Below are 24,702 nucleotides of genomic sequence, written 5' to 3'. Positions count from 1 at the left end.
GGTAAGCCACAAAAGGTCATTGCTGAAAAGGCTGGCTGGAAAAGGTGCACAAGCAACAGGGATGGACGCAGTCTTGAGAGGACTGTCAAGAAAAGTCGATTCAAGAACTTGGGAGAGCTTCACAAGGAGTGGACTGAGGCTGGTGTCAGTGTATCAAGACCCATCACGAACAGACATCTTCAAGAAAGGGGATACAACTTTCACATTCCTAATATCAAGCTACTCCTGAGCCAGAGACAATGTCAGAAGTGTCTTATCTGGGCTAAGGAGAGAAAGAAATGGACTGTTGCTCAGTGGTCCAAAGTCCTCTTTTCAGATGAAAGTACATTTTGCATTTAATTTGGAAATCACGGTTCTAGAGTCTGGAGGAAGAGTGGAGAGGCACAGAATCCAAGGTGTTTGAAGCCCAGTGTGAAGTTTCCACAGTCTGTGATGATTTTGGGTGCCATGTCATCTGCTGGTGTTGGTCCACTGTATTTTATCAAGTTCAAAGTCAACACAGCCATCTACCAGGAGATTTTAGAGCACTTCATGCTTCCATCTGCTGACGAGCTTTTTGGAGATGCTGATTTCCTTTTCCAGCAGGACTTAGCACCTACCCACAGTGCCAAAACTACTACCAAATGGTTTGCTGACCATGATATTACTGTGTTTGATTGGCCAGCCAACTTGCCTGACCTGAACCCCATAGAGAATCTATGGGGTATTGTCAAGAGGAAGATGAGAAACACCCGACCCAAAAATACAGATACGCTGAAGGCCACTATCAAAGCAACCTGGGCTTCAATAACACCTCAGCAGTGCCACAGACTGATCACCTCCATGCCACACCGCATTGATACAGTAATTCATGGTAAAGGAGCCCCAACCAAGTATTGAGTGTATAAATGAATATACTTTTCAGAAGTTGGACATTTCTGTATTGTAAATCCTTTTTTTGATTGATCTTAGGGAATATTCTAATAATTTGAGATACTGGATTTCTGATTTTCATGAGCTATAAGCCATAATCATCAAAATGAAAACAAAAAAGGCTTTAAATATTTCACTTTACATGTAATGAATATAGAATATATGAAAGTTTACCTTTTTGAATTAAATTATGAAAAAAGGAACTTTTTCATTGTATTCTAATTTTTTGAGATGAACTAGTGTGTGTGTATGAGAGAGAGAGATTTTTTTTTTGTGAGATATTACAGAAATTAACATATATCACAATGCCCAAATTTCAGAGGGAACTAAATTTCAATGATTTTCTGAAATCAAAAGGCCAGCTAGCTTGAAGGGTCCTCTGCAACACACACACACACACACACACACACACACACACACACACACACACACACACACACACACACACACACACACACACACACACACCAGCTGTCTCTCTAGTGGCGGCGAATAGAGAAATTTATATGGATATACTGTACAGTCCCAGTCATATGTTTGGACACATCTTCTAATTTAATGGATTTATTTATTTTTATTAATTAAGACACTTCATGTCTTTAAGTAATGATGGACTGTCAATTCTTGACATAATATGGATTACTACAGTTGTGGAATAGAGCTGTTTACTGTGGGGTTTTTTTTATAATGTACTTTTTCACAGTTATTCCACGAAATCGAGTCGTACATGAGCTGATAGCCGATGAAATACGTAGCGCCGAATCGGCTATAAGCCATGTACAACGAGATCGAGTGGAATAGCTGTTTTATTCTATCCACATTTACTGGATTTTGAGAAACGGAGCATTTTTATTTTTTGCAAATTCAATAAATAAAAACTTTATACAAAACGTCCGACAAAATCATTTCCGCTTAGAATGTAAGCGGAATGAAATTTAGAATGAAAATTTTTTTTTAACTTTTTAATATTTAACTGAGTGAAATGGACAGAGTAACTGTTCCTTAAGAACACTTTTTCTTCTCCATTTATTTAATTATTGAGTATTATGCTGACCGTGATGTGTGTTTGTCTCTGTGTCTTTTATGCCACTACTAAAGAGAAATTTCCATTTCATGCAAGTTTAAAAATGCTATAATAATAATAATTATTGAAAAATAAAAAAAGATACGTACTTGCCATCAAATACTTCTATTCCATATTTTGTTGCGCTTTTTTTTTTGTATTTTTGGGGGTTTTGTTTCTGAGTAGAGTTTTATTTTGTCCTCGGTTGGTTCAGCAACACGCTCCGCCATTTTGTTTTTCTCTACTCACAGTATATGATCACAGTATATTAGTATATCACAGTATATTAAATTAGATTAGATAAAACTTTATTGATCCCTTTCCTGAGGGAACCCTCCCAAAGGGATCAATAAAGTTTTATCTAATCTAATCTAATCTAATCTATGAGCTGATAGCCTGGTAGTAGAGTAGCCAATCAGAGCTTGTGATTGCACATATCCAGTGAATGTGGATAGAATAATTACTGTTTGATCTCCGACGCATTAAGAAGGCAAGAAATTGCACTAATTAACTTTTGACGAGGCACCTGTTAATTGAAAAGCGTTCCAGGTGACTCCCTCATGAAGCTGGTTAAGATAACGCCGATAGTGTGCAAAGCGTCATCAAGGGAAACAGTGGATACTTTGAAGAATCTAAACTATGAAACAATTTTGGGGGATTTTTAAGACTTTTTTTTTTGGTTGTTTACTACACAAGTCCATCCGTGCTCCACATGTTAGTTCATAGTTTTGAAGTCTTCAGTATTGTTGTACAATGTAGAAAATAGTCAAAATACAGAAAAACTTGTGAATGAGTAGACGGGTACAAACTTTTGCCTGGTACTGTGTGTATACTGTATAAGTGTACATTACATTACATTATAGGCATTTACATATATGCAAATGACATTCAAGAATGACTGAAAGATGCTTTTGAGTAAATGTATGTTAGTGACTCGAACCTTTACAAACGTAATGTGTTACACATGAAGATTTCCAGTTATTTTCGAGCAGCCACATACCAATGTGCAAAACAGTTGTGAAGATATTCATTCATATAGTCGTTCATACCGTGCTCAAAGCCAAAAGCATAAACAAGCCGTCTCAGCTAATGCAAACTTCTCAAACCTCTTGAAGGTTTAATTATCAAATAAATTCCACAAACTTCCTCAGTTCAGATTTATTTCATGAACATTATTTAAATATGAACAATAACATCCTTGTCTGTTTATTATTGCCTTATAGCTTTCTGTTCCTGAACTTTCCACTGATCCAAGCTGGCAATGAGCCTCATTTATCAATCTGGATACAAGCGAATTTTTTCATTAAATCGTTTACAGGAGCGTTGAAACACGAAATATGGCATTCATGGAAATCCAGTTTAAAAACTCCCGAGTTTGTGTAAATATACAATACCAGTCAATTTTTTGTTGTTGTTGGAAATGTACTGCTTGTGAGAAATATGAAACTAAACCCAGTTCATGAAAGCACTTCACTTGCGTAGGATTGCTGTGCAGCTGTGGCTGGTGTGAATGCACATATTGATTATTTTGGATTTTGGGCGCTGATCTGAAGAACTGAAGTGGTGCAGATGCAGCGTGTTCGTGTCTGAAAGACGGATTAAAATAGTCCTCACAGCCGTTAATCAGTTTTTCAACCTTTGTCGTTTTGCTCAACCACAGTGTAAAACAGTATTTGAATATTTCCACTGCATGACAAATGTGTTCCAGTCTCTAATTTATGTTATCATACCGTTCTCTGTATGTTGTGTCTTAGACAAATTATCTTGTAACAACATTATATTACCATGTGTAACTGGAACCTCTGCATCACAGCCCACGGCTCGGAGCCAGCGATGTCTGGTCAGAAATGACAAGATCTTGTATAAACAGTTAAAGGTTGAAGCTGTGTTACACTGGTACACTCTCGAGTGTGCTGGGGTGTGTGAGGGCAGTAATTAGAGGTCAGGAACATTAACGTTGTAATTATAATCTCGTCCTTCCAGTCTGTTTCAGTCGTCACAACACACTGAAATGTCAAAACACTGGCAACGTACTGATTTTGCCAAATCTGAAAAAGACGCAACTGGTCATAACTGTTGCGCTTGGATGGAAGTGTGTGTGTGTGTGTGTGTGTGTGTGTGTGTGTGTGTGTGTGTGTGTGTGTGTTTCACAGTGACCTGTAGTTCACTGCTTGGGTGCTGAGGGTTCCGGACATTGGACTGGAGACAAAGGCGGCGGCAGAGTGGCGCAGAGCCACTCTGATCCTCACAGAGCTACCAGTGAAACAAACATCTCTCTCTCTCTCTCTCTCTCTCTCTCTCTCTCTCACTTACACACACTCAGTAACGCTTGCTTTCTCTCCCAGTCTCACTGCTCTCTCTCTCTCTCTCTCTCTCTCTCTCTCTCTCTCTCTCACGGGCCGATCTGTGATATCAGAAGGACTAACCACACTTGACCCTGCTTTTTTTCTCACTTTCTTGTCTTGAAAAAAAAAAAAAAACTCATTTCTCATGCATTTCATTTGGATGAATTTCAGCACATAGGATTAAACTGTACTTATAGGACGTTTTGATTTGTTAGTGTTAACTGTCAGTAGTGTGAATGCTTGACTATCGAATCCATTAATCAATGTGTCAATCAACATAATTAACCCTATATATATATATATATATATATATATATATATATATATATATATATATATATATATAATTTGTTTTGTTTCATATTTAAACCAGCACTACTCAGCGATTCTGCTGTGCTTGCTTTTCATCCCCCCCTTGAGTTCCTCATTCAGGATACGGAACACTTCCTACCCTAATGCCTATCCTTTTTTTTTTTTTTTTAAATCTGCTGCCTCTTCTTCTTTTCTTCTATCTATCTGTATCTCTCTCCTTCTTTCTCTCCGTCTCTCTGCCCCCTCCCCTCTTTTTCCCAGTGGGGGTGTTGTTTATAGAGCATTATAATTTATAACTGAATAGAGTGGATTTAATTTCAGCACTGAGGCTCGCCAGCAGGGCGCCAGGCTGCAATCAGAGGAATCAGTGCGCTGCGAGCCCTGTTGAATGGAAAGTATTATCAGCGGCCACAAACGGACACTGTTTCTCCTTAAACAACTCCCTCGATGCTCCCCGAGCCCGGCTTCTCTTTCACTCCTCTATTCCTGTTAGCTGTCCTCCCTCCCATTGTCCTTCAGTGCCACTTCCCCTGCTCTCCTTTCTCTTCCTCCTCCTCTCTCACTTCCCCGTTTCCTCTGCATCCCTCCTTTCTTTTTCATTCTGCATTTTATTTTCTGGAGCTGTTCTGATGGTGATGATGCTCAGGCTGGAGTAGGACCAGGCGATATCGTAAACAAGATCGTGTCGCGATGTAGGGAGTATTGGGATGGAATCGCTGTGCTTTTTAATTGTCCTCTATAGAAATATATAAATATGTGAAAGGAAAGCAGCTGCAAAAGGTCCGAGCCTCACAGCCGACGAAGGCCTTTCTTTGTGGAGTTTGCACGTTCTCCCCGTGTCTGCGTGGGTTTCCTCCCACTTCAAAGGCATGCAGTTGTTGAACTCGGATGTCGCTCTGGAGAAGAGCGTCTGCTAAATGCTTGTAATGTAAAACTGAAGCCACCAAATGTACATATTTTAGTGTCCAGTCAAGTATTTGAGACTATTTTGGATCACTGTTCACTTTTATGGATTTATATTTGTAGCATTCTGCATTAAAGTGGCACATACCGTACCAGGTCCTTTTTTTTTTTTTAATAAACCTTTCCAGTACACAGTGTTGCTCCCCAGCGGTCCATGTGATAGCTGCGTGAATTGTGTCTATTCTGAAATGGAATGCAGCGCTGCTATTTACTGGTCAGGCTCTGAGTTTACTGCAGCATTCGCAGTAAAAGCTCAGCCCGTGAGCCAGCGTTCCCCCTTGTCTGCCTTCCTCTCACGCCTCTCTCATCTTTATCTTGGCCTCTGTCTCCTCTTTTCACCATCCCCATTCAAGTGTTGCAATTTTCCGCCCGTAAATCCTGCCGTGCGTGACTGGAGGCTGACTCGAGGCTCTCCTGCGTTCTGACAAACACAGAGTGTGAGTGAGTGAGTTAGTGAGTGCGTCATCCATCCTGCTGGGCGGCCGAGTCGGTTTCTATATGTGACCCCAAAACGTTAGTAATGATATTTAAATACGTTCGGATTAGTGGAGAGTGTGTGAGAAATGGTACGGACTGACAGTCCGAGTAAGAAAGGCTTCGGATGTGCGCACCAGCTTCAGCGGTGAAGAAACGATTATTCTTACTGTATTGGATACAAAACGATCATAGTCATGATTTGAGTGATTCAGTGGTTGGACTGCTATTTGAGTTCGACTGATATATTTACGTGTGTATGCTAAGTGAAATAAAAAGGCATCTTAGACGTGTCATTCTCAACAATGTGTGTGCACTCATCTCATCATCTCTAGCCGCTTTATCCTGTTCTACAGGGTCGCAGGCAAGCTGGAGCCTATCCCAGCTGACTACGGGCGAAAGGCGGGGTACACCCTGGACAAGTCGCCAAGTCATCACAGGGCTGACACATAGACACAGACAACCATTCACACTCACATTCACACCTACGGTCAATTTAGAGTCACCAGTTAACCTAACCTGCATGTCTTTGGACTGTGGGGGAAACCGGAGCACCCGGAGGAAACCCACGCGGACACGGGGAGAACATGCAAACTCTGCACAGAAAGGCCCTCGCCGGCCACGGGGCTCGAACCCGGACCTTCTTGCTGTGAGGCGACAGCGCTAACCACTACACCACCGTGCCGCCCATGTGTGTGCATCTTTCAAAAATTAATACAACCTATTTAAAAAAAAAAACAAAACAGCATTTCTTCCAACTAATCCATTATAGATTATAGAAAGATGGATATTTTTTGTCCCATAACGTCCACTCAACACTGTTACCTGAATACGTTAGCCTTTTAAAGATTTGGATATTCATCAGGAAGTTACACCATCCACATTTTGTCGAGATCATGGAAATAAAAGTACTGGTACGTTCTCACCAGAGGTGGCTCGAGTCAGCAAAAACTGTACTCAAGTAAAAGTATTGTGACTTCAAGTCGAAGTAAAAGTACTCATCATAATGATTACCTGAGTATGAGTAAAAAAGAATGGCATAAAATGGCTACTCAGTTAGTGAATAACTTCACGTGATGATTTATTACATATATTACATTCAAATCTATCAGAATATCGGTTATGTCCAAAATAAAAATTTAAAGTGCTCGTCTGATAAACACAACATAAAATCTGCTCATTAAAAAATAATTAAGGCAATTTTACCACAGGTTAGTTTCATAAATCTTCCTGGATAAAGAGGAGGGAGATGGGCAACAAACACAGAGGGTGTGTGTGTGTGGGTGGGTGGGTGTGTGCGCGCTGAATAAACTAAAATAGCTGAAAAGCAAAAGTGACAGCAGAAGCAAACAAGCACATCTCTGAGTTGTCGCAAGCCTGCCTCCCTTCTCCTCATTTCCCCTTGAAACCCACAAATGTTATACATCGCGTCCATTTTTCCTTCACATAAATCTTTTGAAACCGATACCAGAGTCGCAGCACTGTTTAATCTCTTTAATATTAACATAATCCTGGTCTTTATTTATGTTTGTCCATTTGTATGTTCAAACTCTGTATCAAAGCAGTCGACACCGAAGAAGCTGTGCACGTGTGAATAAAAATAATTTCATAAATTCAGTTAAAGTAGCGGGAAGTGTGTAGCATACTGTGACGGAGTACAAGTATATTTTTTAAACTGTAAATGTGCTCGAGTAAGCGTGAAAAGTATTATGCGGTAAAACTGCTCCTATACCGTAAGTGCAATTTACTGGAGAAAGTTACTTAAGTAACACGTCACAGAGTAAATATATCATGTTATGACCCGGCTCTAATTCTCACTTTTTTTTTTTTTTTTTTAATTTTGCTCTACTGTAATCCAAAGAATATATTGAAAGTAAAATATTAACGAACATTTTTAAGTAAGCCTATAAAAAAAACGCAGACACTGCTGCCTGAGATGGTTTAACACATGCATAAAAATAATATTTTTAATTCTGATAGTGTTAGAAGAGTTAAACAGTTCCCCTAATCGTAGAATCACGAATATCTGTTTTTATTACTATGCGACCTTACGGTGTGAAAGTGAAAAGTCTTAGTGCTCACTCTGTTTCAGTGCTCCTTCCTCTGGGTCTGTTCACACCCTCATTTCACTCTTTTTCTCCCTCTCCTTCCATCTGCACTCGTTTTCATCCCTCAGTCCCCTCTCAGCACTCAGCAGGACGTGATTAAATTGACCATATTTTAATTGGAGAGGAGCAGCCAAGTCTGTCTCTTCATTCAGCATAATTAATACCTTACAGTTAGACTGACTTTGATGAACTCGGTTAATTCTTCCCCCCCCCTTGCAAGAGTTTGAAAAGTTTTATGGACTCCGAAGAATAACACACATGGTTTCAGGAGGGAAAAAGTTGCAAGTCGTCGTCAAAAGCCACAATTAGCTCATTACGACTGCTCGAAGCTGAGAGACCACATGAAGAGGGGAAAAGTCATCTCTTTCCCTGCGCTCTCTAATTTCTCAGAGGAAGCTCGCAGGACAGGTTCAGAGGAAGGGCTTGTCTCGTAATGAAATATACTCGTACCATTTTTTTTTTTTTGCACTGGAATATTGCGCAGTAATTGTACTGGCCTGGCCTGATTTTGTAATTCTGCAGCCTGCTGGAAGTCAGAGCTGCTACGATGAGTTTTATACGAGTTGTGTTTTTCTTAAAAACAAAACCAGAATGCACGTCGCATTACCTCGGGTCATTAGAGCGGCGTTGGAGGACATGAGGCGGGGGTGTTCGAGTGACTCAGGTAGCTTTGTTGTCTGCCAGGTTAGAAAAACATAAATTGCAGTCATCCCGGCATTTTTGTGCATCTGGTTCCAGTAAGCGGTAAAATTATAAAGTGATGATTTCACTAAGAAAAGGCCAGGAAGGGCATCTGCGATGTTTGTTTGGTTTTTTTTTTTTGGCGATGATTGAACCAGGGTCTGTTCAGCCTGCTGGTGTTTTATTCAAGTGTATTAAAACGTCTTGTTCTTCACCCGCGTGACCGTGGTTAGTAACCGTTACCAGGGAAGAGGAGTAATGACTCTCTGTGAGTATTAAAGCAGCTGCCTGACCCCTCTTTATTAGTTGTGCGGAGCAGCCAGGCTTAATCAAAAGTTAACGATTCGGTGTAGGATGTGCCCAGGGCGGCGAGAGGGCACTGCATTATTGTTTGTGTGTGTGGGGGTAATTTGCTGAGCAAGCTAAGCCAATAGGAGTGCGGTGTGGCTGGCGCTGGTTGGGGGGAACACATGTGATGTGCCTGAGAGATCAAAACACACACTTGATGAATGTGAGGGCAGAGGGTGGGAGCGGGGGAGTGGCCCGTGCTCCCAGCTTTGAATCGCCGATCAAGGTCGTTCTCAGTTCATTAAATTATGCTGAGAGCCTTGGCCTGGTAAGCAACACGTACGCGCGCGCGCGCGCACACACACACAGAGGTATTGCTTTATGCAGTTATTGAAGTTCTTTTTCCATACTCCTTTTGACCGAGCCTGCTTCTGTATCCTCACTCTCCACTTATAATTTGTGTGTGCACACGAACTCGGGTGCGTGTGTGTGCATGTATTTTGGTCAGTGGAGTCTGGACAGGAAAGAGCTGCAGATGAAGCCAACAGTTACACAGTGCTTTGTGTAATGTTCTGCATGTTGTGTGTGTTTTGGCTGGTTGTCTCACACTTCCCAGGTACTGGGTCATTCCTAATATTTACTGTTGGTCATCACGCTTTACCACCAGACAGCTGGACCTCATGATGCAAAACCTCTAGCGTTACCGTAGATTCATCAATATTCCCATTAAACTCCTGCACTTGGACGTTCCTTTACCCCAAGACTTGACGGATTTGACTTTAATATTATATGATCTATAGCATCCAAATAGCTGCTTGTTACTAAGCTAACAAGCCCAGAGTCCATTATAATATTAATTAATTTTTTAAGTGTTAATTCCCATGAATTTAACTGTAAAATAAAAGCAGTGAGGCAGAATGTCAAATCTTTCCATTATAACATTTTGGTTTCCTGAAATGAACAAATAACTTCTGAGAGAAAAACATTCTGGGCTTTTTTTCTTTCACATAAAATTTCCGGATCATTTGTGGCCTGTCTTCTGACACCGCAAGCAAAACATCAACCTTTGCTCTTGATTATAAATTAACCAGGTAAAACTCTGAGCTGCTCAGGATTACATCTTACATCAACATTAATTCTGGTATTATGCGGGTTTTTTTTTTTAAATATGATTTATGATATGGTAAGGAATTTTGATTTAGATATAACTCACTGTCTCGCATTGTAGGAAAAATATGGGGTTAACACGTTCTATCAAGAACATATACACAGTATCAGTCAAAAGTTTGTACACCCCTACTCATTCATAGGTTTTTCTGTATTTGACTATTTCCTACATTGTAGAACAATACTGAAGACATCAAAACTATGGAATAACACAAGGAACATATATGGGATTATGTAATAAACAAAAAAAAAGTTAAAAAGAAAATGTTTGATATTTTAGATTCTTCAAAGTTGCCACTGTTTACCTTGATGACGCTTTGCACACTATTGGCATTATCTTAACCAGCTTCATGAGGGAGTCACCTGGAACACTTTTCAATTAACACATGTCTCGTCAAAAGTTAATTAGTGGAATTTCTTGCCTTTGAGATCAAACAGTAAATAGTAAATAATAAAAATTGAGTAAACAGCCCTATTCCACAACTGTAGTAATCCATATTATGTCAAGAACCGCTCGACTAAGTAAAGAGAAACTACTGTACATCCATCATTACTTTAAGACATGAAGTGACTTTTAATGAATAAAAATAAAGAAAAATCATTGAATTAGAAGGTGCGTCCAAGCTTTTGGGCGGCGAGGAAAGGAACTGGCCACCCTACCTCACTATGCCGATGGCCCAGGACAAGTGCGCTCTCTAACAGGCACTCCCCCAATGTACGAATCGTATATGGGACTCCCCTTTGCTTTTGCCAAGCTTTTGACGGGTACTGTGTGTGTATGTGTGTGGGGGGGATTATACAGTGGCACAAAGATATGAAGGTGTGTGAGCCCCATAGATGTTGCAAATACCTATTAAAATATGAGATATGAAGTTTATCTTCGAGTGGTTAACACATTTCACAAATGAGCAAAGCAAACTTCATATCTTTGCACCACCATGTAATATTCTGTTTATTATATGGACACGTCCACCAAAAAAAAAAAAAGTTAATCCAAGGTAATTAAAAAGAATTTTAATTTTGAACCGGTTCACCATTTTGACAACGCACATCTAGTCAGCGGGAAAACACTCGAAGTGACATCATTGGAGTGAAATATCGGAAAATATGTCACTCAGATCCACAATGTATTTCATATATGAAAAATGCAAGTTTTTCAACCTGAGAAGATAAACCTCATATCTTCAAGCCAGCATGTCATGTTCTTTTTATTACAGAGAGACATTTAAAAACAAAAAGTACCCAAATTTATCAAAACATTTCATCAATATGCTCACAAGTGAGGATATTGGAAAATATGTTGCTCAATGTCCTGGATGTAGTTCGTATGAAAAATACTAGTAGTGTGTGTCCTAGTTTGTTTTATATCTCATCTCTCATCTCATTATCTGTAGCCGCTTTATCCTTCTACAGGGTCGCAGGCAAGCTGGAGCCTATCCCAGCTGACTACGGGCGAAAGGCGGGGTACACCCTGGACAAGTCGCCAGGTCATCACAGGGCTGACACATAGACACAGACAACCATTCACACTCACATTCACACCTACGCTCAATTTAGAGTCACCAGTTAACCTAACCTGCATGTCTTTGGACTGTGGGGGAAACCGGAGCACCCGGAGAAAACCCACGCGGACATGGGGAGAACATGCAAGCTCCGCACAGAAAGGCCCTCGCCGGCCACGGGGCTCGAACCCGGACCTTCTTGCTGTGAGGCGACAGCGCTAACCACTACACCACCGTGCCGCCCGTTTGTTTTATATATATACATGAATTTAAAAAAAAGCACAGCACAACTTTATTCATCACACACTTGTGAAATTCCTCTCTGCATTTAACCCATCTGAAGCAGTGAACACACATGTGAGCAATGAGCACACACACATACCCAGAGCAGTGGGCAGCCATGCTAAAGCCTAGGTCACAACCGGATGTACGATTTTTTGGCCGTGCGATTTTTGGCGTTTCCCAAATCGCTGCGTTTTTTTTGTTCGTGGAGAAAGACGCACATTGGCCGTAAGTTTGTCTTGCAGCCTGAAAAAAAACGTAAGCGCCCGTAGAGTTTGTTTGACATGACAAAGAACCTCTGCGGCCAGTCTACGGCTCAAAAATCAGCACGTCACACGCACGCCCTCCGTGCGTTTCACACGCGCCCTTCGTGCGTTTCTTGCATTTTTTTGCACGTAGACCGGCCGTAGGAGCACGTACAGCCGGTTGTGACCGAGGCATAACAGCACCCGGAGAGCAGTTGGAAGTTAGGTGCCTCACTCAAGGGCACCTCAGCCCGAGGCCGTCCCGTATTAACCTAACCTGCATGTCTTTGGACTGTTGGGGAAACCGGAGCACCCGGAGCAAACCCACGCAGACACCATGCAAACTCCACACACAAAGGACCCCGCCAGCCGCGAACCCAGAAACTTCTTGCTGTGAGGCGACCGTGCCAACCACTACACCACCGTGCCACCCCAAACATGTCATAATAACATTTTACACCTTGTTATAAATACTTAGAGCTTGTGATGAAGTGTAATTTGTGGTTATTATTAACAGAATGCATTATACGCAGTGTTCATGGTAAATTATATGACCAATGCATTACACATAGTGCATTGTTACAAGCCTGTGAAGGCCTGCCCTGAATTATTTTCAACTGAAATTATATACATTTCATTTGTGAGTGTAGATTATTGACATGCATGATATTTCAAGCTCAGTGTGATAATTTCCTTGCAAAAAAAAAAAAGTGGTATTTATGTTCATAAAAAGTTTTATAAAGCAGTTTTATTTTCTGATAATTTGCTGACCATGTCTTTGGTATTATTAGGGCCAAACCATCAAGGCGTGGCAACATGCCAGTGATTTAAGCAAATAATAACAGGTAATTTGCTGAGCAAGCTAAGCCAATAGGAGTGCGGTGTGGCTGGCGCTGGTTGGGGGGGGGGGGACACATGTGATGTGCCTGAGAGATCAAAACACGCACTTGATGAATGCGAGGGATTACATCTTATATCAACATTAATTCTGGTTTTGTGTTTTTTTTTTTTAAATATGATTTATGATATGGTAGGGCTGTGCTCGTTTGCCATCAGTTGCTCACAATATCGTACCATATATATCGCGATATATCGAGTTAAACGATGTCTTTAATGATTGTAAGCAGAGGGCGTGAATACGTACATTTGGCGCCAAAATTATTCAATCAATGAGTCTCGAGACGAGGCCATGGAGACATGGGGGACGTAATTAGCGGCTTGCAGCGTCTGTAGCAGAGCCCATTGAAGCAGAGCGCCTAATTTCTAGTGCGCATGCCCTGAGTAACTGGAAGCGCCATTTGTAAATAAAAACGTTTTTGGTTGGAACAGGTTGCAAGCATGAATTTCCGTTGATTTCTGGCATGAAGCATGCTTTAAATCAAGTGAAAATTGATGACAACCTGCTACAGAACCGGGAGATATGCATGAAATGTGTCATATATGGGATTTTCAAGTGAGTAAACGATATCGTATCGTACCCCCGAAAATCGTGCATGATGGAGTATCGCGAGCTGTGAGCACAGCCCTATGATATGGTAAGGAATTTTGATTTAGATATAACTCACTGTCAGTGTCTTGCATTGTAGGAAAAATATGGGGTTAACACATTCTATCAAGAACATGTACTGTACACAGTGTCAGTCAAAAGTTTGTACACCCCTACTCATTCATAGGTTTTTCTGTATTTGACTATTTTCTACATTGTAGAACAATACTGAAGACATCAAAACTATGGAATAACACAAGGAACATATATATATATATATATATATATATATATATATATATATATATATATGTATGTATGTTATTTCCCAGCTGGGAGGTCCGTATCGTGAAATACCGTGACCGAGGTCTTGAAAGTACTGAGCGAAGCCCTCTGGGCTGAGGTCAGTATTCAAGGCCGAGGTCACGGTATTTCACCATACGGACCGACCTTAAGCTGGTAAATAATATATTTATTTTTTTCTTTACCAAATTCTAACAGAAAACGAGAGCGCCCGAAAGGGAAAACCGAGCCGAGCCGCCATTTTGAATCCTCATTCACGGCTGTAATGCAAATGGCTTCCTCCTCGGTATACAAGTGCACTTCCATGGCAGGGAAAAAACTACATTTTACCGCCTGTGTAGTCCCCTATTTATACAAAATTGAGTCATTCAGGATTCAGCCATGTTTTTGCTCGGCGTTAGCAGCAGTGACAGGTTTTTAGCTTTCTCCTGAAATGTCTTCTTTTATTTCTTCTTCCTCTGGGTAGTAAAATTCGCTTTCGCTGTGAACACTGTCGTTATCGCTATCCATGCTGTAAAATTAATGCTATTATGCTGAGAAATGCTGGCAAAAATGTATGATTTTTGATAAAAATCTTATAAATAAATCTTATAAAAAAGATAAATGTTGACAAAAATTGCTACTAGGTTTGTTGTTGTTGTGAATGAGCGAGTCGCCAGAGGTTCGTAACTGGGGTCCATACCGGATACGGACCCACTCGCCAGCCAGTCAGAGCGCAGGATTTGATGGAAACCAGACCACGAAAAAAATAAATGGGATTATGGAATAAAAAAAAAAAAAAGTTAAAAAGAAAATGTTTGGTAGTTTAGATTCTTCAAAGTTGCAAGTGTTTCCCTTGACGACACTTTGCACACTATTGGCATTATCTTAACCAGCTTCATGAGGGCGTCACCTGGAACGCTTTTCAATTAACAGCTGCCTCGTCAAAAGTTAATTACATATACACAGTATACTTTTATGGCTGAGGACTACAGTTGACTTGCTAACTTTAGGACTGCAGTTGTCATGAACAGTTTTGCACTCAAGTTTCCATCAATGGAGAGTTATGACATCAACGAAACTGACTTCATGTTAAAACTGTTAATGTTATAGTCAGGCTGTCTGTTGTTGCCCAAATGAGGATGGGTTCCCTTTTGAGTCTGGTTCCTCTCGAGGTTTCTTCCTCATGTCGTCTGAGGGAGTTTTTCCTTGCCACCGTCGCCACAGGCTCGCTCATTGGGGATAGATTAGGGATAAAATTAGCTCATGTTTAAAGTCGTTCAAATTCTGTAAAGCTGCTTTGCGACAATGCTTATTGTTAAAAGCGCTATACAAATAAACTTGACTTGACTTGACTTGACTTGATTAAGCAGCCTGGGGGAGCTTGGTACTGGTGAAATGTTGTATTACAGACACTACATCATTTTACTCTTCGTAATTCATTATAAAGTTTAGTGTCAAGTGTTTGAATTGTTCATCAACAGCTAGCATGTGTAATGCCTTTAGGGATGCATTTTGGCACATAGGTAATATAAGTAATGATATGACCTTCAGAGGAAGTGATGCCAAACACTGAAGTTGATTTTTAAGTTTGCTTTCACACAGCTAACTACTGCAAGCAGAGCCTCGGACAGAGAGGGAATTGTTGTTCAGTGTACTGTAACACGCTGGGTTGTAAGAATAGTTCAGAAGTTTCGTAACTGATTGCAGCTATCACAGTACAAGTCGTGGGACAGGAAAGGCATGTTTGGATGATATGTATGTGACATACATACATACACATACACGCCTGCTTTACACATGACATGCTCCACCTTTCCTCCCATCTGTCTCAGGCCTCACACACACACACACACACACACACACGGACTGTCACGTGAGGTTAGAGCAGTACGGAGCAGTTGGGTAAGTACAGGGCATCTGGTCATCGCCTGAGGAGCCAGCCGGGCTCAAGTGTAAAGATCTTGTCATGCCCCACATGGCCAGGCTGAGCTCTCTCTGGGTGTGTGTGTGCACGCATGTGTGTTAGAGGGGTGGAGGGGTGCCTGTTTGTGTTGAGCATAATGTGCTCTGCTTGTGCAAATGTGTTTAGTGTGGGAAGTTAATGTAATATTCACGCCAATCCATTTACACATCGTCCCTGCAGAGCTTCTGTTATGTGTCGATCCACTGGAGCAGAGAGAGGATCCGAAACAAAAGAGGTTACATATTTATTATCCATATTTTTACATAGTTGAGTTGTTTGGGGTTTTTTTTTTTTCCCAAAAAGATTTTTTTTTCTCCCACCACAAGGAGGCACGGTTTCTTATAACATACATTTTACACCAAACCAGAAAGGTGCATAGGTTTCAAAACAGGATAGATAAAACCATATTACACAACTCAAAGGATAAGTGCAGTTCTATTCTCGGCATAAATGAATTCTGTGTGGGGCGGAGCCATGGCTTTAAACCAGATTTGGCGCAAACATGAGCGTACATCAAATCTTCAACCTTCCTGCAGGCGCACAGTGATTGGGAAGTGGCTTTAAAGCACGGAAATGGCTTAACTTGATTTAACTAACAGCTTCCACATAGCCTGCTGCTGAAGACGCCAGTCTCTGTTAATGCCCAGGACTCGAATCAGACCCAGGGAAGCAGCAGAAATGCTGCTGCTCGGAGTTAATACTTGCGGGTTTTTCTACTCTTAGCTTGAAATGTAGTGGCAGATGTGTCAGACGCTGAGCCAGTGGCTTTGGACTTTTTATTATTTCTGTATAAAGCTGCTGCAGCTCACCTCCGTGTTTTGTCTCTCTGGAGATTACACCATTTACATGGTCATTACTGAGAACACACACATTGGAACATCTCCGTTAAAGAAGCAGAAATACTGGATTACGCAATGTCCTGGGAATAGATTCTGCTTTTAAAATAATTTTACATGAATATGTTTGAAGTTTTTTTTTTAATCAGCAGGTTAGTTGTGCTCAGCTTTGTTCATGCCCTGCAGTGTTGTACATATTAACACAGCAGCTAACGTTACACACCTGTGAATGAAGCGCACAAGCCACCAGGTTCGATCTTTGTGATGACAAAAGATCGCTAACATGATGCAAATTTCTATAATTTTCATCTACAGTAAAATTGCGTAGTAAGTGTCCTGCTTTCTCCAGGCTGTGCTCAGCAAGGGGTCAAGATCTGAGCTTCCCACAGTCCGATTGGCTCCGAGGTCCAATAAGAAGCCAAGCGAATTCTAGGTGCCCTCTAAACAAGGTGGAGAGCAGAGTGAGGATGTTACTGGCCTCTCGTCTAGTTTTACATTCTGGCAGAGTGCACCATGACTCATGGGCTTGCAGCTCATTAAAGCAGGAGTCTGGGGCTCGTCTCTGTAATCAGCAAGCTCACCCGCGCCTTTGCTGCTGGATCTGCGGAGAGCAGAGCAGCGCCAGTCCTCCCAAAGCAACCGGCCATGTTTTCAATAAAGCATCTCCGCCTGGATTTCTGCCTCTGCTGTATCAAAGGCTTGGGAGCCACAGGCCATGAACCAGAGCTTAAGAAGGAGGACTGTGGGGAAGGAGGGATAAAGACAAGAGAGCATCGGCATCGAATCGGCACAAGGCATCTTTTTTTTCTTCTTCTTCTCCTTTTTTTTTTTTAATCTGTGCCTTGAGTGCAGCAACAAACCCTATTTTCCTTTTCTGTCAAACATGAAAGTAGGACTGGTGCTGACGCTCGTACTTGACTGCTCACGTTACCCTTTCCAGGCATGAAATCGAACGCAGCGGGTACGGCTCCGTGGCAGTTATGAATATGTGATTGCGTGTGCAAGGAATCCTTTTTTTTTTTTTTTTAAGGGAGTAATGCTATCTGAGCAGAGCGAATGTTGCACGCCAACACGTAGCAGAATGAATTAGTAGTTGAGCCAAAACACCGGATACAGGGAGGTTATGTCTGTTCGGTGCATTTAACACATCACCCACGCAATTTGTGCCCCCCCCACCCCCCCCCCCCCCCCTTTTCCCTCTTCAACAGGATTAGCTCACACCCACAGACACCGTTCACGGCGCCACTGACCTCTTTAACTATGACAGTTATGATGCTTTGTCTGTCTGCCAACTCATCGGAAATGCAGGGCTGCTTAATCATTCATTTGCTCTGTTCTTGACCCTAGTGTAAAATTTAGCTTCATTCTTGATGAATGCCAGTAAAAAGCCACGGTGGTTTGTACGGTTTCCAATTATTCCCTTGTTGTATTATTTCCACGGTTGTAGAAACATGATGACATTCATGTCTGTATGAGATCATCAGTCGTTGGCATTAACACGGGTATACAGGCTTTTTTTTTTTTTTTGTAACTTCTATAATGTATTCACTCATTTCTCAACTGTGATGTATTATTACGTTTGCTTCGGGTTATGATTATATTAAAACAGGAAAATTGGATTAAGGCTGAGGAAAATGGAAACAGCTCCATTTAGCTGATAAGTAGGCATAGATTTTAGACAACGTGCAGTAAGTGTGTGTGCATGCATGTGAGAGCGACCCATGTGTCAGAGTGCTCCCTCGTTATGCAAATTAGGGTTCCGCCTCTTAAATCTCCTTCAGCAAATGAGCGGAAAACAGAGACGTAAACAGCTGTTGCTGTTGCACTCAGACATCTGCGAGACTGTCTCTCATTCTGGCAGTCTCGTGACTCACTGGGTTACACTGAGCCTGTTTTGTACTCCAGGCTTAACCCCTGTTTCTCTGCTCTTTTTTTTTTTTGTTGCTTTGTTGTCAGGCATCGGATGGAGGGGATTTACCCCATTTGACACCTCCTTAAACTTGGAGCAGGGATAGTTGGACACTGTTGTTCGGCTCGTCCATTGCCTTTCTGTTTATAAGGACTGTGGGAGGTCTGCAAGCTGAAGGCGTGACCAGGAGACCTCAGAAATCTGTCTCCATGTTTCATCTTCTGTCATTCACCATAAGGTGGTAAAAGGTTCAGCCTGACCAGATGCATTATGAAAGAGTAACGATAATTATTATTATTATTATTATTAACGTCAATTATTAGCGAATAATTGCAGAAGTAGTAGCATTTAATTAACGCGTACTTTGCCGTAGATCAAATCCCCAAGCGTCGTACGCAATCTCAAGATAAAAAGGGGTGCCGAAACCATGAAGCAACCAGTCAAATAGGAAAATATCTTTCAAAGAACATAAATTTAGCACCAAAGTGATTAGTTTACAGAAAGAGTGATGAGTTTACAGAATAAAAAGAAAAACCCGGAATATCCTGAAGCTTTCATACTTCAGTTTGATTCATGTGGAACCGAGAGTTTCTGCTAACATGGTCAGGTTAGATACGGGGCTAATATATTAATATAATTTAATCCATTCCACAGCTGTCAGCACACACACGACAGTTTCACTAGGTTTGTGAGGAGCGTCCATTGACTAGTGTATACAGGAAATGTGCATTTTTGGGGGATGATTGGGGGGAGGGAAGGAAAGGGGGAGGGCGGAATGCAGTTTTGTGACCAACCGAAAGCCCTTATAGTCTCAAACGCTGCATATATCTTGGACACTTGCACACACATTTTGAGTTTTTATGACTGTAACTAAATAACACAATCAGCGACCAATCGGAACTTAAAAAGCAGAACATCACCACAAGGTCAGCGCTCATGTTTTCCTATCATTTGTTCCTCACCTGGGACTAAAATCCTCCACACACATCTTTAAGCAGCAGGCTGAGCCATACATTTTACTGATTTAGTGACCGATGAACAATTGTGGCCTCTGCTGTATGGATTATACACACACACCATGTACATATCGTTGACTAACCCAGTTTTAGTACGCTCTCCGTTTTCTGTCCCTGCTATTCGCTCGGGATGATGAACTTTAATCCTGTGCATGTTTACTTGCTTCTCACTCCAGCACTACAGAAACCCGACAGCGATATTGATCAGTGTTCAGCTTTAGCTGGACACTTCACACATTCTGGATGTAAGCAGTAGTCAGAGTTTCCTGGCTTCGGCTCAGCTCGTCTCCTTCTTTTCCTGCCCTGTGCCACTGCAGCTGAACCCTGCACTTGGGATATTTATAGCCTGGAGCTAAAGCTCTTCTCTCTTCTCATTAGCTCCAGGCGCTTAGTGGTCAGTCCACATAGCTGCTTCTCCATAAGTGTCACTCGCCTTTTCTCCTCCTCTTCTCGTCTGCTCTCTCAGTGCTGTGGTAATGGCTCCCACCTCAGGCGCCACAGCATGGCCCACACAATGCCAGTCTGTGTGTGGAGAAGAAGAAAAGAGGAGTGATGTGGTAATAGTGAAGCCTCTGGTGTCTGACAGTTTTTGTGTTACAAAACACACATGCTCTATATATATAACTGCACAGATGCACTTGGGCTCAGTGAAGTGAAGTACGGATGTTCTATACCAAGATATACAAACCTACAAATAGAAAAAAAAACAATCCTGATTAGAGTTCATGAAGAACATTTTTTCAGAGAAAGATGGATTACTGCATTGTCAGCTGTAAAACTGAGAAATCTGTTATGGAAAAAAATTAACCACAACAGGGTATGCTGTTACAGAAAAGTAATGAATGCCACTGTGATGCAGTTTTAATTTTGTCAATGAAAACTTTGACAATGAGTATTCGTTGACGACCTTTTATTTCATGACTAAGTTGTAAAGACAATGTAAATGAAAAATATTTGACGACGAAAATTATGGCGAAATCTCTGTTCATCATACCCTGACGAATAAAGCCGAGACGAAGTAGCTGGCTCTGTTCTCAAAGGAATTTTTACAGCCAGGAGAAATAATCCTTCAGCAAAATTCAGTACAGTATGTTACCTAGCCTTCTTCGTGTTCCTGAGAGTAGTTGGGACTCCGGCTCACTAGGCTCGCTCGCACAACTTTCACAATACAGTGCTCCTGGATTCTAACAGGTATGCAAGTCAGGACACACACATGGTATTGGTCTGAACAAAGGGACATCTTTCTATGAAAATAGTAGTCATCACAGTCACAGTGAACAAAATGCCATCTTCACTCGATAACTAGCAAAAAAAATAGCATGGCTAGTAATAGTAGTAAGTCGTGGATAACGCCACGTAACATCCACATAGCAACAATACCAGTCACCGCCCCACACACACACACTCGATAGATAGATAGATAGATAGATAGATAGATAGATAGATAGATAGATAGATAGATAGATAGATAGATAGATAACATCCGGCAATATTCCCTCCTGTAATAGCCCCTCTTAAAGCTACAGGGCACATTTTACAGCAAGTATCATGAAGTTGTTTGAGAAAATTATGACTGAAACATTGACTAAAACAAAACTACAATTAAAATTGAGTTTCAGTGAGTAAATCTTGACTAAAACAAAACAAAATGACTCAAATGTAACTACAATTTTCAGTAAGCGAACAAGACTAAAGCTAAATTTACAATTCCTGTCAAAATTTATATCAAGACCAAAACTAAATTTACAATTCCTGTCAAAACTAAAACTAAATTTACTATTCCTGTCAAAATTTCTATCAAGACTAAAACTAAATTTACAATTCCTGTCAAAATTCCTGTCAAGATTAAAACTAAATTTACAATTCCTGTCAAAATTTCTATCAAGACTAAAACTAAATTTACAATTCCTGTCAAAATTTCTATCAAGACTAAAACTAAATTTACAATTCCTGTCAAAATTTATATCAAGACTAAAACTAAATTTACAATTCCTGTCAAAATTTCTGTCAAGACTAAAACTAAATTTACAATTCCTGTCAAAATTCCTGTCAAGATTAAAACTAAATTTACAATTCCTGTCAAAATTTCTATCAAGACTAAAACTAAATTTACTATTCCTGTCAAAATTTCTATCAAGACTAAAACTAAATTTACAATTCCTGTCAAAATTTCCATCAAGAGTAAAACTAAATTTACAATTCCTGTCAAAATTTCTATCAAGACTAAAACTAAATTTACAATCCCTGCTCTGTTGTAAAGCATCCCGAAGTCGGTTATTTTCCAATAACAGCACATCTTAACATTGCCCTTATACCACAGCAATTTGTTAACAATTACAATTTTTATTATTAATAAATGACCCATAATGCTTTTAATCACATTTAGTTAGATTTAATGGTATGGAATGTCCACAAGACAAGTTCATTCATGTTATCACTGACATTATAGCAGCTATAATAAACATCCACTTCCTCGTCAGACTCTCTTTTTTTTTTTTAACGTCTCTCTCGAAGTTAATCAGACAAAAAAAAAAACCACACACAGCTTGTCATGTGACTGAGAAATCAGAAAGCACAAAGTCTTCTGTCATGAAAATTCTCCCATGGAGGAAAACTTACTGACCAATACAAAGCACAAATTTCTTCTACAAATGTGAAGTATATGTCTCACCATGTCAACAATTATATATTTTTCTTTGTTTGTTAGCAACTTGTTAATTTCTTTGTTCAGTAACATGCTTATTATCAAATCTAATAAGAAACACTGAATCTGATTATATACAGCATCAGCCATATAAGGCTCTTTTTAAATTTGAATTACTGTCAGAGCTGCTGTTAAAGAAAATGAATCTACACCATCAAATACACATGAGCAAATACGCAGTGTGTATACACATCCTGAGCAAGCAGGACCTCTGACCAAACATGTTTCTACGCATTAGAAGTGTGATCACTGCAGCATCCTGTCCCTGTCCCTGTCCCTGCAGGGTCTGACCCTGTCTGCCTGCACCTGCATCCCCAACTCTGTCCCTGACTGAATGATGCAGTACATGTGCATGCTCGAAAAAAGGGTGGCCGCCTCACCATTAAACACACACCTGTTTTTTTTTCTATTTTCGTTATTGTTCTCTACAGGTATATCCTAAAGGAGGCCCTTCCCTTCTACTGTTTTTCTTTTTTTTTCTTTTTCAAGCATGCATACGTCCCACATCACTGTCCCCTCCATTCTTTTTAATTCCCCATATTTATTTGTCATTCGTTGTGTGTAAGAAAGGAAGGGAGAGGAGAGGAGGGACGCAGCCAGCTCAGGGCCGTGCTAGAGCACAACCGAAGACGTCTGCACTCCTGATTCGCAAGGTTAGAAATTTTAGTGGCAGATGGAGCAAAACATGGAGTCGTCACTGTTATTGTTCATTAATGATCATAAATCCTCAAGCTCTTCTCAGAAATGTCTGAGTGCTCAGAGTCAGCCTGGGATTAGTTCCCATGAGTCAGAGGTCTGTTCAAGTCTTCAGCACAACTCACTTTCATTTATCTCTCGGTATGTGCTTTATACTGTAAGTATTCCTATTTAATTTAGCTCTAACAGATAGATCCAGTACTGTCGGCTGTAACATCGTGTTTATTGTTCGTGAATGTTGTATGTAATGTCAATCTAAAATGCTCAAATAAAAAAAAAAATTGAGAAACACCTTGAAAAAAGTTTTTTTTTTCTTTTTTTTTCCCCCGCTTGCATTGTACATGCTCTAGTAACTGTACAGTCATTCATGGATGTAATTTGCAGAATAACAAGGGGCGAATCCTGCTTTATTCATGCACTGAGCCCTGCTACAGTTAAACTTCATAATCATCAGCAGGATTTCGGTTCAGGTTGAGGTAGGGACAGCCATTTTAATGCATAATTCACCGAATACATCTGTCCTTGTCTGTTGATGCCTTTACTGACACTCACTGCACATTAGAGGTACGACCGTAATGTTAGCAATCCATCTTAAACTATTGCTCATATCCGTAATGAGTGGATTAAGGGTGTGTGTGTGTGTGTGTGTGTGTGTGTGTGTGTGTGTGTTTATATCTATCTATCTATCTATCTATCTATCTATCTATCTATCTATCTATCTATCTATCTATCTATCTATCTATCTATCTATCTATACACACACACACACACACACACACACACACACACACACGAGGGTAAGTCAAAAAGTTCTAAGACAAATTAAAAAAATTTTATTTATGAAAATAAAGCTATTTCTGTACATATCCTCCATTTAAGTCTAAACGCTTCTGCAAGCTGGGTTTCCATCAGAGAATTTCTTCTTTGTATTCCTTTTTTTAATTCTTTTGAATTCCTTTTGAAATTATAACATCTGTTTTAGAACTTTTTGACTTACCCTCGTGTGTGTGTATATATATATATATATATATATATATATATATATATATATATATATATATAGTGTGTGTGTATGTATATGAGAGAGGGGATATTTATATATATATAGTGTGTGTGTATGTATATGAGAGAGGGGATATTTATATATATATATAGTGTGTGTGTATGTATATGAGAGAGGGGATATTACATGGTTGCACAAAGATATGAAGTTTATACTCGAGTCATGAACATAATCATGAGTGAGCAAAGTGAACAAGTGAAAATATTTTCAACAAGAGAAGATAAACTTTACACGTTCACACCACTGTGTAATGTTCTTTATATTATATCGACACATCCACAAAAAAATACGCAAGTTAATAAAAAGAATTTTAATTTTGAATCGTTTCTCAATTTTGACAACACGCATCAAAATATATATATATACTATATAAAACAGTTATTCCACAAACTCGAGTCATAC

General features: G+C 40.3%; 1 protein-coding gene across 5 annotated transcripts in view; it reads left to right on the top strand.

Moving 5' to 3' along the window:
* Positions 1-24,702, top strand: part of bcas3 (BCAS3 microtubule associated cell migration factor) — a 442,206-nt gene that overhangs the window by 270,568 nt on the left and 146,936 nt on the right. The window contains exon 24 of one of the 5 annotated variants that reach the window (XM_060944032.1): positions 22,973-23,458. The exons of the other annotated variants lie outside the window; for them this stretch is intronic. Coding sequence (XP_060800015.1) covers positions 22,973-22,983 — 11 coding nt within the window. The 3' untranslated portion in view covers positions 22,984-23,458. Of the gene's footprint in view, positions 1-22,972; positions 23,459-24,702 lie in introns of those variants that run through there. 5 annotated transcript variants of the gene reach the window in all.

Source organism: Neoarius graeffei, chromosome 17 (genome assembly GCF_027579695.1).
Source record: "Neoarius graeffei isolate fNeoGra1 chromosome 17, fNeoGra1.pri, whole genome shotgun sequence".
NCBI lineage: Eukaryota > Metazoa > Chordata > Actinopteri > Siluriformes > Ariidae > Neoarius > Neoarius graeffei.
This window is presented reverse-complemented; position numbering and strand designations above follow the sequence as displayed.